Source organism: Pseudophryne corroboree, chromosome 1, assembly GCF_028390025.1.
Source record: "Pseudophryne corroboree isolate aPseCor3 chromosome 1, aPseCor3.hap2, whole genome shotgun sequence".
In the NCBI taxonomy this organism is placed as follows: domain Eukaryota; kingdom Metazoa; phylum Chordata; class Amphibia; order Anura; family Myobatrachidae; genus Pseudophryne; species Pseudophryne corroboree.
The window spans coordinates 953,589,165-953,602,330 of NC_086444.1; the positions used below are offsets into that span (position 1 = coordinate 953,589,165).

The 13,166-nt window shown below is 42.3% G+C and overlaps 1 protein-coding gene across 2 annotated transcripts in view; it reads right to left on the bottom strand.

Moving 5' to 3' along the window:
- The window catches only part of KLHL2 (kelch like family member 2), a 312,617-nt gene that overhangs the window by 47,356 nt on the left and 252,095 nt on the right, over positions 1 to 13,166 (bottom strand). For both annotated transcript variants that reach the window (XM_063920432.1, XM_063920431.1), the window contains 2 exons: positions 2,929 to 3,046; positions 760 to 957 (listed from right to left, as the gene is read on the bottom strand). In XM_063920432.1, coding sequence (XP_063776502.1) covers positions 760 to 957; positions 2,929 to 3,046 — 316 coding nt within the window. The remainder of the gene's footprint in view (positions 1 to 759; positions 958 to 2,928; positions 3,047 to 13,166) is intronic.

The following is a 13,166-nucleotide window of genomic DNA, read 5'->3' on the forward strand; positions in this document are numbered from 1 at the left end:
AAAAAATCCTTAGCAGAAAAGGTGTAAAAACTCTTTCCTTATACAAAAATGTGTCTGCACTTAAAGTTCTAGCCAAGCACTAATGATTGTCAGCTTGAATTGGTGTAAACATCATCTGCCACTCCTGCTAAATCGTAACTGAATAAAAATAAGCGCAGCATCTTTCAATGGAATATCTGGTTTTGGAAGCAACATTTTCATTTAGCACTAAAGAGATACTTTATTATGAAACAATCTTGCAGAGAATTGCGGTCCCTTGGGGAGGGGCTGCAAACTTAAATGTTTTGATCAAAATAAGAACAAACTCCCAAACGTTTTTATTTGCTAGTCACAGATTTGCAGCATATTATTGTTAGCGCTGATAGCAAAAGTCTTTCTATTACTATGGAAGACAACGATCCGTTCATGTTCAGCCAAGTATGCAAAAATACAAGGTCATCTGCAACCGATATCGTCCTGCAGTGCTAATACAAGTGTGTATCTGTACGCGCAGACATAATGGCACAAAAACAGATACAGTACATGATACTGTACCACTAAGCAGCAACAATTGCACTGGATCGCTTATTCAGACAAACGTGTAAAGATGGATTATAATGGTGCTTTAGACTATCAGTGTAAAAACTATGAATATATTAAGCAAGAAATAGAAAGCAACATGTTTCTTAGTTCTGATTGCCAAGAACTTATCAAGGCAAACATGGAAATGTTTACAAATAATAACCTTTCTATGAGGAATCATACAGAAACCACATTTACCTGTACTACCATCAAAACCTCCAACAGCATACAGGAGCCCGTTCAGGACTGCAGCCCCCAAAGTACTTCTCCTGTCCTGCATGTTCGCCACACTTATCCACTGGTCCTTCACCGGGTCATATGAATCTACTGTACGCACTCTGAGCGAGCCATTAAATCCACCAACAGCAAAGACATGTCCATTCATGTAAACCACACCTAAATAGACAACCATCATTAACCAGTCATATAATTTCAATGAAAAATGAATGACATGATAGAATGTAATAAGAAACAAAGTGGAAATATACGGTCGAGTCACATGATTATGACAACCAGCTAATAGCCAGAGTAACCGCCGTGTGCAGCACGGACAGCAGCTAGACAGGCTGGGAGTGACTCAATAAGGTGCTGGTAGGTATCTTGGCACAGGTTCATTTTGATGGTGAGCTGCTCCACTGTAGCGTGTCATCTGCCCTCATGCACCTTCGTAGCCGACATTCCCCTCTCACATCAATTGTACGTGGTGCTCCCCAGTTTCCACATCTGTTATTCGCAATGGTGCCATTTGTCCAGTCAGGATACACTTTCACCACAGCAGCAAGCGAACAGTTCACAAACTGCACTGTTTCAGACATACTGCCGCCCTTGGCCCGAAAGCCAATAATTATTCCTTTTTGCAACTCTTATAAATAGCTGCTTTTACCCATGTTCGCAATGAGTGTTGTGTGTGCAGGTGGCCTATCGCACACCTTATATACCGACCAAGCCAGCGCACAACACATGACATACTGCATGGGCTACGTGCTGCCGATGTCAAATGTAGGAGGTGGTCATAATAATGTGACTCGACAATGTAAGTACAGTCTATACACTATATATTAGATTTGACCCATCTAAATCAGAAGTCTGATTTGTTGAACTTACAGGTACTTCACTTTGGTTTTTGTGATAAATACAATGATCCATGTTTCCTGCTTCAATGCTTTTTAAGTAGAGCAGCAAGTGTGATCTCTCACCACTCAGCACACCTTGTTACTGTCTACCCATATATTTCACAATCTTTATCAAATTATTTATTGTCACCTGCAACACCACCATCTTCATACAATTTAAAACACTCATCCTCAAATCCTCTAGATCTACTTCTGACCTGCGCTTTACCTTTTCCTCAGATTACCACCTGCATGCAAAACTTCTTTACACTCTCACACCTACCCTACTCACACTGGTACACCTCACATTTACTACAGTCCCACCTATACCCCTTTTAGACCACCATCTTATAACCCGGGTTATTGCACATAAGAGCGCATAACCCAGGTTGCTATGCAGTCTGAAAGGGCCCAGGGTAAATATCCCGGTATTTCAACCCTTGTAGCTACCAGGGTTCAACACGATTTCAACCCTGGTCACTGTGTGGTGTAAACGGGTTGCCGGGTTGATGCAACCCGTTTCCCGTTCACACTGTATGGACAGGCGGTGCTTGGAGATAATCTGATATCCAAGCACCACCCCCACACGCGTTACCGCTGATGTTGCCAACCCGGAATTATGCCAGGCTGCTGACAGCGGTGTGAAAGGGGCTCAGGCGGGTTGCAACCCTGGAAACACCAGTGTACGTTTTCCCAGTGTAACCCGCCTGTTGCTGTCTGTAAGGGGTATTACCCTATTCCCAAATGTGGCCCCCACACACCTACCCCACTCCCATATTTACTGTTCACAATAATACCCTCTCATTCCTATTCTACTGCCACCTTTACCACTCACAATGGTACACTCTCACACCTAGTCTACTCCCACATTTAATATAAACAATAGTACACCCTCACCTCTACCCTAATCCCAACATTTACAACGTACAATGGTATGCCTTCACACATACACTACTTCTTACTCACAATGCTTTCACAAGTGTCCCAGACTCCACAGTCACATTTGCTCCTTTTGTCTCAGCTCTGCCCTTTTCCCATGAGAATGTAAGTTCTCGCATGAAAACGTCCCTCCCTACCCCATGTTCCTGTCTGAATTTGTTTCTACCTAGTACTCCCATGTGTTCCCTACTACCTGGCACTGCACAACACTGACACATTAGAAATCAACGACAAGACTAAGTGAAAGAAAAAAAAACAGATTTCTGATACATTGAGGCTCATTGTACAATGGACTGTGGCGTAAAGGTGAACAAACCTGATCTGCATCTTCTTGATGGCAATTCAGCCACTTGGTGCCACTGTTCCTCTTTAAAATCATAGCACTCCACACTGCGGATGGCCTTAGGAGCCTGACCTCCAACCACAACCATTAACTGCGGAGAAAGAATGTGATGCAATTACAAAGTACTTTCAGGCAGCTTATCATACAACCTAACTATGCCATCAGTGACTGTATACACAACACTGCTTTTACACTCAAATAATACTCCATGTACTCTTTGATATTTATATTCAGATTTTTTATTTTCACAGCATGTATGTCTCCATATAACAGTGTGCACAAAATCCTCTACAGCTATGACCATATTCAGTCTGTTTAGTGTTACAGAATAACTAAGGCAGCATGCCTCTGATGTTATCCGAGAAGTACTGTAACTTGGTGTAGAGAACTGCCTTCTTGACTACCCTGGAAACATTCTGCCAAGGGTAAACATTTATCGTGCTGATGGAGCGAAGAGTATTGGATATTTAATTTATCATAACCTGTAAGTGTAACTGATGCTATTGCTGCCCATGAGGTGTAGTCGCTGACTAATACCTCTCCATTTATAAAATCTAGCTAAACGAAAAGACGAAAAGACAAAATATTTAAAGAAATGTAAACTTTTTTTGCAAATTAAAGACAAAGGGAAATTACTTCTACAAAGTGCATTTGAGCAATAGGTCTTCTTTATACTAGAAACAGCATCCTCTACCATACATCTAATATAAACAGATCTCCCACACTGCGGATATTCAGCAATTTTCCACATTGTCACTGTAAAGCCCTTTATTTTGCAGTCACTCTCAAAACACAGAATAATTACTGTGTTAGAAACGGAAAGTAACGCTTTTAAATATTTCTTCTTGTAACTTTTCACAAAGCATCCTGGAAGGTGACATTTAATTTTTATACAAAAAAAACAACTCCTGACCTTTCCTTTTCCTTTGTATTCTGCACCTATTACCATTAGGGCAGGCTATACCAGCAGTAATGGGTAACTGTAGCCTGAAATCTATTATGAAATATCTGCAGTAAAAGCAGTCGCACAACAATTAGTGACAGATTTCTATTAACAATACAGCTCCCCTTTTGCCAGTATTTTGTGCAGTTCTGAGCTGTTCTCTTTACTGGCGCTTACCAGTCATGTTAGGTAACAGCATTCATTTTCCTGTACAGATATTATATCATACGTAATGACTGCTGCTTGTAATACAGTTCTCTCTGTGCCAAACCAATATAAAAAAACAATACCACATTTTCTCCTAGAAGTATTTTGCATTTAAAAACAACATACGAAGAGCCAGAGTGAAGTGGTGTGTCTGACTTATGCTTACACAGTGTTCATAACCTTATCCAAGCCCATGCATGCCCAAGTTGGGCTAACACTGCCAAGCCTGGTCAAATGCAGGGCAGTGGGCATATGAATGCCACAAAACTGTAGTAATGGAAGAACGACAGGTAGCGTGTGGCAGAGGGGACTGTTAGAAATCGGCTCCGGTACTGAACTAATATGTTTGTAACAGGGGGGCAGATGTATTAACCTGGAGAAGGCATAAGGAAGTTATAAACCAGTGATAAGTGCAACGCACCAGTCAATCACCTCCAATATGCAAATTGACAGTTAGGAGCTGACTGGCTGGTGCGTTTATCACCTTGCACTTGCACTACCAATGTTTGGTACTAAAAAACTGTTATTTGCAGGCTATAGTAAGCTAAATAACCGGCTGTATTTCATGGGTGTGGTATAATAGATGGACAGTGTCTAGTTAGACAGTCAACAGATAGACACATGTTAGACAGTAAAAAGGTTGACAGGGTCAAAAAGTAGACATGAAAAAGTAGACAGTACAAAAGGCCAAAAAGATCAAAAGGTAGACATGAAAATAGTCGACATAAAAAAGGTAGACTACATTTTTTTTTGCATTTTTGGGGTTTGTGTGGATAGTTTTGTCATCTGGGACACCTAATTGTAGAAAGGCATCCGCTTCCCCACGCTTCAGGCTTAGAGGCTCATCACAAGGTTTATAACCAACACTATACCAACATGGATAGAGAAGGTATAAAAAAGTCCAAAAACATGTAAAATTTTAAAAAAAATCTGTGTCTACCTCTTTATGTCGACCATTTTCATGTCAGTCTTTTGATCCTATCTACCTTTTGACCCTGCCGACCTTTTGTACGGTCGACCTAATGTCTGTCTAACAGTCTATCTATTGACTGTCTAACTAGACACGGTATCTATCCGGATACCGTATTTCATCATTAACTAGCAAGTAATAACACCGTACAGTAATGCCCCTTTCACACCGCACAAATAATCCGGTATCGACCCGGCATATTGCCGGGTCGACACGGGTCAGCGTGCGGTGTGAAAGCGCCATAGCTGAAATCCCGGGTCGCCTGACTCGGCAATTTAACCCGGGAATAAAGCAGTGTTATTCCCGGGTTGAATACCGGGTCAATGGCAGGGTAAAGGGGCTCCCAGGTCGATGCGACCCGGGACCCGTTCACTACAACAGGGAGAGGCAGTGCAGAGATGAGCTCATATCCCAGTGCCGCCTCCGCCGCTATGGCATCCCGCCCGGCATATTGCCGGGTCAGGGAAGCCAGCGGCAGCGTCCAATGCCAGTTACCACCCGGGAAGGACCCGTTTCCAATTCCCGGGTCGGATCCGGCATTGGCGATGTGAAAGGGGTATAATGAACTTTTGTCTGTTTAATTTGTAGTTACTGCAGTAAAAAAAAAATATATATACCTTCTGTAAATTCTTTGGGTGGTATTCAAATGATATATCACACCCAATCTCCTTTCTAAAGTGATCCCTGTTATTGCGCATATCGCACCCATAGTAATCAAATTTCGCAGCGTAAAGGGTTAGGTTGTGCGAGTTGAAGTGATGATACCACGTCCGTCAGCAGAAACAGAACGGATGTGGAAGGGGGCGAAAATAATTGAATAACGCCCTTTGTGTGTGCATCATGTGAAGTCCACCCAATTTTGTTTATTTCATATCCCCTGATTGACGAGACAATTTAAAAATCACTGCTGCTATATACAGTATTGTGCGAGGAAATGTGAGAGGCTAGAATTAAAGGTGTGCCTTAATAGCCACAATTTCCCAGAACGATAGAGACCAACCTAGCAATGACCGGCACTGACTGTGCTAAATATTATTTAGTATTCATCACTAACGAGTACCATATTATACCAACCAGCTTCCTACAGTGAAAATAAACAGCAGACAAAAAGGCTGACGGCTACAGAACTGATTAATCTGATTAAGGTATTATTAGCATTTATAGAAGGCTTAAGTTAGGAAATTAATGTACATCTGCTTCTTGCAGAGAATTTGTAGTTGTTCTTGTAAATGTTACACATGAAATGTATTTGTCCTGCACTATATAAAAGGTACTGTGCTATTGCTAGTAAATATTCTAGATCATATTCAGCAATACATCACAAATATGTCCTAAAGACCACCCAAAGCTAATGAAGAGAGTATGAAAAATGCAGAGGGGTCCCGATCGCAGGCTCGGTTATACACCTTGCAGAAGCTGCAGTGCAGTGCAGTACCCATACTGGAGGATGTTGGAGGTCACATTACAGATGGAAGAGATTGCATCTTCCCAATGACTCCACCATCACAGACTATATTGCGCAGGACGCAGTACTATCTGCTTATATACTCTAGACTCTGATTCTGGTGGGTGGTGAGGAGAAATAAAAAGTACTAGCCTGCCATCTGTCTGTCATCTGGTGGCCGCAGATGAGATTTACTGCTGTAGCTGGCACTAAAAGTTTGGTCGCCTGCATACATTTCCTAGTCGACCATGGTGACCAGGCGGCCTGGTCTTGTCCAGCCCTGCAAATAGGTATATAAAAAACAGCTTTATTTACATACAGCAGGAAAATAGTAACAATCACCTTGGTACCAATTAGGGGATATGAATAAATACATAAAAGTGGATTTGTGTTCTAAGTCACTGTATTTCACTATACTTGAAGGTAAACATTTACGCACAGTAGTATCTACAGTAGGTGCAAATACTTAAACATATGTGCACAAAACAGAATCTAAAAGGTATTTGGCCATAATGTGTAGTCCATGAAGGACCATCCATGCTGCCACATCATGTACTAAAAATGACCAAGCTGGGTGTCAAAGTCTCTGTTGTTCAGCTGAACTTTGCAGTTGGAAGCCAAATGCACTTATATATAAATGTAGATTTAGATCCATTCTTGTTAAAGAATAACTTTACAATCATTTATAGAAAACTGCTGCAATGAATAAAACAAAATACATTCTGTAAAAAAAACTGGGACTAATGGAAGAAAAGAAGGCTATTGAGAAGATTTAAGGAAAAAACCTCTGACCTACACTGCAGCAACTTGACATATCCAAAATTCATTGTCAACAGAAACACGCAGTCAACAAGAAAAAAGTTGCTGACAGCTAGTGAAGGAGATACGCTCAGCTAAACCAGGAAACACATACTTGGGAGGGGGGCAGACTGAGTTCCCATTTCATATGGTGCTAACCATAACAAGATAACACGCCAAGTACTACAACGGAGGTCTTCAAAAAAGGAACTTAGGCATCTTTAAATGCTTGCCACATAGATGTGTCCTCATACACGTAGCCTCAATATGCCATGCAGTGCGAGATGTCTGGCGCATGTGAGCCACGCCAAGCAGTGCCGTGTTTTTTGCTCGAATGTGCGTCTTACAGTAATCGCAATGTGACAAATTAATTTCACAAGACTACATTGAGACATATGTACAAGTTTTAACAAACTGATTTTTAAAAACAATCTTAACATGAGGAAGTTTTTTTTTTTGTTGATAAAAAAAAAACTACCAAAAAAACTAAGTTAGAGGTAATATCAAAGTGCCATAACTAGGATTATGTTTTTAGGTACAATATATATATTTTTTTCTCAGTTATATCAACGCAAAATCACAAAATGTAGCTGTCACGGGACAAGCCAAGTCCACCATTGTTTTGTAAAGGAAACTTCTACTAAATACAGGTAATTCCCCTAAGTTGCAAATTAACAGCCTATGTTATGTTTTGATTAAAATCTATGAGAAAGAGCCACAGAAGACGAGTCACATGGGACCTGGCGCACTGAGAAGAGATGTTTGGAGCGACTGCAGCAATAGTGTATGAGGACACATATGTAAGAGCACAGTCATATGCTACAGTACACCACAACGTACACTGTTGATGATGAAGAGTCTCACTTTAGAGACTTAGGAGTGTATTCAATTGATGTTGGATCCTTTCCGAAGGAAAGGACCCAACATTTGAGTATTCAATTAGTGGCCAAATCCCCGTTCTCTACAATGCCAATCCGACTTTTTCTAAAGTCGGATTGACATTGTCGGAAAATGGGGCTAAAACCTGTCAGATTTGGCTGCGATTCCGACAACACACGTGGATCCACGGCTATTCTGCCGATCCACGTGCTTTCGGCAGGAGGCTTGAATAGGTCGGAACAGTTTCCGACCTAAAAAAGTCAGAAACTGCCGTCTTTCCGACAAGACGGCAGTTCCGACTTGAACTGAATACCCCCTATAGCAGGATAGCGACACTCGGGGTCACTTATGACTAGGAACAGATACAGAAGATAATCACATTTTTGGGTACAATTGTTCCCATTTTTCTACTGCGCTCATACATCAAAGCATACCTCCCTTGCACTTACTGCATGTATGTACAATGATTTATGTGATATTTTACACATTTTTGGGGAAACAGGATTACATACTGTATGGTGATAAACACAGCAAAATGCTGCAAATAACACATCCGGATCATCATTTTAATTCTCTTTAATAAAAACACTTGTTGAAGTCTCATTTATGTCTTATAAAAGCAATGGGATAGGAGTGTTTATTTACATGATATGCACGTATGTATGTGTTCATATTAATACACTTTTTCTATAAAATGCATCTACAAGAAGCAAAATGAAGGCCATTTACAAGTAGGGGCCATAGCCCAATTATCACAGCATCCAAATGTAAAATTACTAACAGTACCTCTTTCTTCTAAAAATGCAGCAGTCTCAGTTGCTGCACTTCTGTAATAGGATGGTGCTAGCCCTGAACAAGGAGAGAACACATATCGGATCATGATTTACAACGTAGAGCAAACTTCCCAGTAGACACGTCCAAGTCACTACAAAAGTGGCACATCATATCAAGCCCCAGCTCTCCCACTCAAACACTGGCTTCACCAGCAAGAATACTCACAATGGAAGTGCCCAACCCAAATGCCAGTAATCACATGTAATCAATCACAGTGGGTATTCCACACCAATGTCCAGTAAACAAGCAAATGACTAAAACAGAGACATTTCTGTGCATTGCAATTTGGTGTTTATGTCACTATGGGGTATATGCAATTGCGGTCGAATTCCCGAAATTGTCGAATTTCGGGAATTTTTCGCCAAAAAAAAAAAATCGACAATGCAATTCAGTACTTTCCGACAAAAAAACGGACTTTCAAAATTCGACTTTTTGAAATTCGACTTTTGACAAATTCGACTTTTTTGCAATGATACACATGCTGCAATTCGACCAAAGTCTATTCAATTCAAGTTTGGAAATTCGACAACAGTGCTTTTAGACAGTAAATTCGTAAATTTTCAATCCGCCACACTTTGGAGGGTGAAACCAATAAAAAAAATTTAAAACATGTTTTTTTTGGTGTTTTATTTTTTGGTAATAGCATATCTATTTATATTAGAAGGGATTAGGTACTTGGTTTGTCTTTTTTGGAGGCACAAGTATTATTTATATATTTTTTAAAATATATATATTTTTTTTTTATAGCTGGAACGGTAAAATTAAGGAAAAAAATGGCGTGGGGTCCCCCCTCCAAAGCATAACCAGCCTCGGGCTCTTCGAGCTGGTCCTGGTTCTAAAAATGCGGGGAAAAATTTGACAGAGGATCCCCCGTATTTTTAAAACCAGCACCGGGCTCTGCGCCTGATGCTGGTGCAAAAAATACGGGGGACAAAAAGAGTAGGGGTCCCCCGTATTTTATACACCAGCATCGGGCTCCACTAGCTGGACAGATAATGCCACAGCCGGGGGTCACTTTTATACAGCGCCCTGCGGCCGTGGCATTAAATATCCAACTAGTCACCCCTGGCCGGGGTACCCTGGGGGAGTGGGGACCCCTTCAATCAAGGGGTCCCCCCCCCAGCCACCCAAGGGCCAGGGATGAAGCCCGAGGCTGTCCCCCCCATCCAAGGGCTGCGGATGGGAGGCTGATAGCATTGAGAAAAATGTCAGAATATTGTTTTTTTCCAGTAGTACTACAAGTCCCAGCAAGCCTCCCCCGCAAGCTGGTACTTGGAGAACCACAAGTACCAGCATGCGGGAGAAAAACGGGCCCGCTGGTACCTGTAGTACTACTGGAAAAAAAATACCCAAATAAAAACAGGACACACACACCGTGACAAGTACAACTTTATTACATACTGCCGACACACACATACTTACCTATGTTGACACGCCGACTGCCACAGTCTCCGACGATCCGAGGGTACCTGTTAAAAAATTATACTCACCTTCCAGCGTTCAGAGATAAATCCACGTCCAGAGTATAATCCAGGTACTTGGCAAAATAACAAAACGCAAAAACCCGTGCCAGCGGACTGAAAGGGGTCCCATGTTGACACATGAGACCCCTTTCCCCAAATGCAGAGACCTCTACGTGACAGCTGTCACTGAAAGGTCTCTTCAGCCAATCAGCGAGTGCAACGTCCTTGCACTCTGCTGATTGGCTCTGCGCGTCTGAGCTCAGACAGCGCATCGCAAAGCCTCTCCATTATATTCAATGGTGGGAACTTTGCGTCATCGGTGGGGTCACCCGCCGGTCAGCGGCTGACCGCGGGTAACCCCACCGCTGACGGCAAAGTTCCCACCATTGAATATAATGGAGAGGCTTTGCGATGCGCTGTCACAGCACAGACAGCGCACAGCCAATCAGGTGAGCGCCACGTAGTAGCGCTTCCTGATTGGCTGAAGGGACCTCAGTGACAGGAGTCACGTGGTGTCCCGGCACATTCGGGGAAAGGGGTCTCGTGTGAATATGGGACCCCTTTCAGTCCGCAGGATCGGGTCATTGCGTTTTTTTTGCCAAGTACCTGGATTATTTTCTGGACGTAGATGTATCTCTGGACGCTGGAAGGTGAGTATAATTATCTTTTATTTTCAGGTATCCGTGGATTCTACTTGGAGAAGAGGACCGACTGCTTCGTGTCAACATAGGTAAGTATGTGTGTGTCGGCAGTGTGTAATAAAGTTGTACTTGTCACGGTGTGTGTGTCCTGTTTTTATCTGGGTATTTTTTTTCCAGTAGTACTACAGGTACCAGCGGGCCCGTTTTTCTCCCGCATGCTGGTACTTGTGGTTCTCCAAGTACCAGCTTGCGGGGGAGGCTTGCTGGGACTAGTAGTACTACTGGAAAAAACAATATTCAGACATTTTTCTCAAGGCTATCAGCCTTCCATCCGCAGCCCTTGGATGGGGGGGGGGGGGGGGGGACAGCCTCGGGCTTCATCCCTGGCCCTTGGGTGGCTGGGGGGGGGGACCCCTTGTTTGAAGGGGTCCCCACTCACCCAGAGTACCCCGGCCAGTGGTGACTAGTTGGATATTTAATGCCACGGCCGCAGGGCGCTGTATAAAAGTGACCCCCGGCTGTGGCATTATCTGTCCAGCTAGTGGAGCCCGATGCTGGTGTAAAAAATACGGGGGACCCCTACTCGTTTTGTCCCCCGTATTTTTTGCACCAGCATCAGGCGCAGAGCCCGGTGCTGGTTTTAAAAATACGGGGGATCCGCTGTCAATTGTGACCCCGGATTTTTAAAACCAGGACCAGCTCGAAGAGCCCGAGGCTGGTTATGCTTTGGAGGGGGGACCCCACGCCATTTTTTTCCGGGTTTTTCCCGTTTTTTTAATTCGCGGCAAAATCCGGCAAATCGGCCGTTTTTCGCCCGCGGGACTGTCGAATCCGTTTTTCATTGAATATGGTGAATTCCCGCAGCCACCTGCCAGAATTCACCTGTCGAATTGTGTCGAATTAAAAAAACGGCGATAATTTGCCGCGATTCGGCGTGAATTGCATATACCCCTATGTCTTAAATATAAAATGGATCTCTGTTTTCTTTATCCAACTACATCCTAATTAGTTGTGTTCTCAATTGGAATAAAAAAAAAAATATTGCATAATATTGTTATGGAAATGTTGAATGAAACAGCTAATGTGCAGTGTTCGGCCACACGCGCTTTGCTCATACAGTATCGGTTTAACGACTTCAAATGTGGCGTTTCTGAAAATTTTGCTAGGTCCATCTTATCGCTGTCCTCGTTATATAATATTTTGTTTTGTTGTAGTTTTAACTGGAAATAAAACATCATAAATACCTTTAATAAGTCAGACTCGCAATATTTGAATGGATTTCATAATACAAATATCCATCATAGCAATTTTACAGTTTTTTAGTACAAAAAAAAAAAAATGAAAGTAGTTTACAAAAACCAACAAAGGCGTTATTGCCAATTATTATCTTAGGGAGAAAGAGTGATGCTTCACCGCACTCCCTGTCTTAATACAACATATGTTTTGTGATAGTGACAATCATAATATAGTAAATAAACAAAAGAAAATTAAAAATCACATTACACAATAAATACTACACACTGAAGTTGTGGCAAATTTATTTATTATTTATTTATTACCAGTTATTTATATAGCGCACACATATTCCGCAGCGCTTTACAGAGAATATTTTGGCCATTCACATCAGTCCCTGCCCCAGTGGAGCTTACAATCTAAATTCCCTACCACATGTACACACACACACACACACACACATTCACGCCAGGGTTAATTTTGTAGGGAGCCAATTAACCTACCAGTATATTTTTGGATTGTGGGAGGAAACCGGAGTACCCGGAGGAAACCCACGCAAGTACGGGGAGAATATACAAACTCCACACAGTTAGAGCCATGGTGGGAACCGAACCCATGACCTCAGTGCTGTGAGGCAGTAATGCTAACCATTACACCATCCGTACTGCCCATGCTTTACGTAAACAAAGAGGAGAATAAAATTACAAGCCAACAACTTACATTATTTATAATGTCAGCCTTCTGGTGTTGACACTGTCACTGTTGACAGGGCAGACAAGAGCACGGACAGGCCCCAGTA